Source organism: Glycine max, chromosome 7 (genome assembly GCF_000004515.6).
Source record: "Glycine max cultivar Williams 82 chromosome 7, Glycine_max_v4.0, whole genome shotgun sequence".
NCBI lineage: Eukaryota > Viridiplantae > Streptophyta > Magnoliopsida > Fabales > Fabaceae > Glycine > Glycine max.
The window spans coordinates 35063062-35066572 of NC_038243.2; the positions used below are offsets into that span (position 1 = coordinate 35063062).

Sequence of the window (3511 nt, forward strand, 5' to 3'; positions counted from 1 at the left end):
CAACATTTGGAATTCCAGTATTTTCTCACTTTGACCAAACATTTATGTGCTTTCATTGACTTTTTAAATATTTTTTAATAATTTAACTAACGAAGAGTTATTAAGAGTACTGATTAAATTTTTTTTAAAATATGTCTTTTTTAAAATATTCATGATTGTTTTTAAAAGAGTGTTTCTATTAGTATAATTTTTATATTAAAAAGACCACTTATATTTTGAATTGATTTCCACTATTTGTATCTCATATTATTAATATAATATAAGTTTAATTAATTATTTAATTCCTATAACTTTTAAATTTATTCATTTTAATTCTTAGTTAATAAGTGAATTTTTTAATTCATAAATTTTATATTTTAACTCTCTAAAGGTCTTACCGTCAAAGAATTTTAATAGCAAGGGAAATTAAAATGTAAATTTTGCTAAAACATTTACTTATTAATTAAAAAAATTAAAATAAATAAGGTTGAGAACTATATGAACTAAATGGATGATTAGACCTATAGCATATTATCAAACTACATGTGTATACTCAATTTTAAGATTAATAATTTAATTTCTACCAAACAAAAAATATATTAATTAACAAATTAAATTCCGGAAGCAATTGCCCCCAGCAAAGTTAGGGCGCGCTTTCTTTAATTATGACAGCTTGGTTTAAAAGTTTTAAGTGAAATTTCTGTTATGATAAGCTGGTTTTCAAGATTTAACTGATTCTATTGTGATAATTTTGTGCTCTTCTGTTGTTAAATATTTTCTTAACAAATTTAGCTTGCTTTTTCTTTTTTTAAAGAACAACAAATAGCTTGCTATTTACTAATAGTTATGTAATCATGCATATCATATGAACTACGGCTAATAAATCAAAATGTATATTAATTAGGAGACCGATTGAGCTTGATTTAGAGCATATCACATAGGTGGGATTACAATATTTTATTGAACGTATTCTTATTAGGATATATATTGTTTTCTATTATATATGATATATACTACAAATGTCAACTATTATGCATGGAATGCATTATTAATTGCTACCAAGTAGACAACTTTATATTTAGCATAAAATCTATTATACATTTATATGTGAGAGATATGAGTCTGTATTTTTTTTAGATCGTGATGTTGATGATGAGATAAAATATCTTAAAAAATTGTATTATTAATTTTGACTTTACAGTTACACCTAATGAGTATAATGTATCTTTTTCTTTAATAGATTCTAGAGAATATCTGTTCAAGATTTGAAAGTTTATAGATTTATTGTTCTTGAAGTTTATTATAATATTTACTCAATATTCAAATAAGTTTTCCATTGTATTTATTAATTTTATTATGTTACGTTTATTTGTACTACTGTTTTATGTTATGCTTGAAAGATCTTTAAGTGATTATTTAATTGAGTTACAGTTACAGTAACACTTTTAAATAATATTATTTATTTTCCTAATTAATTAAAGGAGGGAAATATAAAGGGACAAAATTCAATGTTAATTAAATTTCATGAACTGACGTCGCCATGTTTCATTGAGTGAATAATAAATTAAAAACAAAAACAGGGGAAAACAAAAATGAAGCTAGCTAGTAGGGGTGCATGTTTGGATTTGATCACTTTTTAGTTTTATTATTATTTTTATTTTTTAGAAAATACTAAATAAAAAATAAGATATATATATATATATATATATGATAAAAAATAATTTAAAATATCAAATATTTCATTTATATGTCACTATATAACTAATAATAGTATATTTAGTATTTACCCATCTTAACTCAAATAGGATGTAAAAAAAATTCTTTAACTAAATGTAATTTTCATAAATAAATATAAGTTATATAATAATTTTATAAATATATAGGTAATAAAAATAAAAATACTAGTGATATTATAAATTTATGAATAGAAGTATATATACGTCTACAAGTTAGGTTTACATTGAATTAGATCAGTTTTTAAATTGAAATTCAAAATTTAATCTTATCTAATAAAAAATTTTGATTTTTTAATTTTTTTAATCCTTTAAGTTTTCCATTTATTCGTTTATGGGTTATTTGAATATATTTTTTCGATTCACATTAGGTTATATGAGTTTAGAAACACCCTTATTAGCCTGGAAAAGGACAGAAATCAGGCCAAGTGTTTCTCGGAAGTTGGAATCGTTTTAGACTTTTAGTCATAATATTTTAAACATTTTCCTTTATCTCAACTTCCAAAACAAACAAAATATCGTTTCTTAATTCCCCGTATATATACACTCATCTTCCATCTTCTATTCCCCAAGTAGAGAGCCTTTTCTCTTCAACCCCACAAGACCACAACCCATTTTTTCTCCCTTAACCTCAATTTTCTCATCCTATAACAAACTTTTTTATTTCACGTTGTTTTTAATTTATAATTTCTCGTGATGGGCAATTACATTTCTTGCACTTTGGCTCCTCCTTTGATGAAGAACACAAGGGCAAAGCGCGTGATCTTCCCTACGGGCGAAGTGAAGCAATACAAGGAGCAAGTGATCAATGCCGCGGAACTCATGCTGGAGTGCCCTACTCACTTCTTAACCAATTCCAAGTCTCTACACATCGGACGCCGGTTTTCGCCTCTTGGCGCTGACGAGGAGTTGGAGTGTGGCAACGTCTACATCTTCTTCCCCATGAGAAGACTCAATTCCATGGTCACCGCCGCTGACGTGGCGGTGCTCTTCATGGCCGCCAACATGGCCACAAAGCGAATATCTAGTCGAGAAGATTTAATATCACGTGATCACTCAATTGATGTTATTGGAATAAATGATGAAGTCCCAAGGTTGAGCTTGGAAGGGCTTGAGGTTGAGTCAGGGTTTCGGAATAGGTTAAGTTATTGTAGGTCAAGGAAGCCTGTGTTGGAAACCATCAACGAGGAACCCATTTGGTTAAAGTGAAGAAAAGTGAAAGGAAATAGATAGAGGAGTCCAAAACATCAATGTAGGTACGTTAGTAGTAGATCTTTGTTGATGATCATATATACAATTGAATTGTTATGTGATATTTAATTGAAAGACTTTAGAAATAGAGAGCTATTGTAGATTAATGTATTTATATATATACAACACTTTTGATCCTTTATAGAAAAGTTTGATCTAGGAGGTGCACGGTGGATTTGTACAAAATTCATCAGAAAGAATAAAAATTATATGGGTGTATATTGACTTAATTTCTTCTCTCTTTTTTTTCCTTGGAGTGGGATGATCTAGATCTTTTATTGTTTTTTCTCTTTTTCTTGTACATGCAGTGAAACAGACATACGTCATATATAGATTTTAGGCTACCTGATCGCTTTTATATAGAGAGATATATCACACAATGTTTTGAAAAACGGTTCATGACTGTTACGTTGGTTGTATTTATCTGTAATTTTCAACAGTATTATTAAATACACTGAAATCGTAATTGAAAATTTTGAAATCACACTATTTTTTCATTTGAGTCAATCATGTTCAATTAGGTGGAATTATTATATTATTGATAGTTC

At 27.5% G+C, this 3511-nt stretch overlaps 1 protein-coding gene across 1 annotated transcript; it reads left to right on the top strand.

Moving 5' to 3' along the window:
* Positions 1-2260: 2260 nt before the first annotated feature.
* LOC100790460 (uncharacterized) lies at positions 2261-3193 on the top strand. The gene has a single exon (XM_003529208.4). It carries the CDS (start codon positions 2409-2411, stop codon positions 2919-2921), a length of 513 nt encoding a protein of 170 aa, XP_003529256.1. The 5' UTR covers positions 2261-2408; the 3' UTR covers positions 2922-3193.
* Positions 3194-3511: the final 318 nt, after the last annotated feature.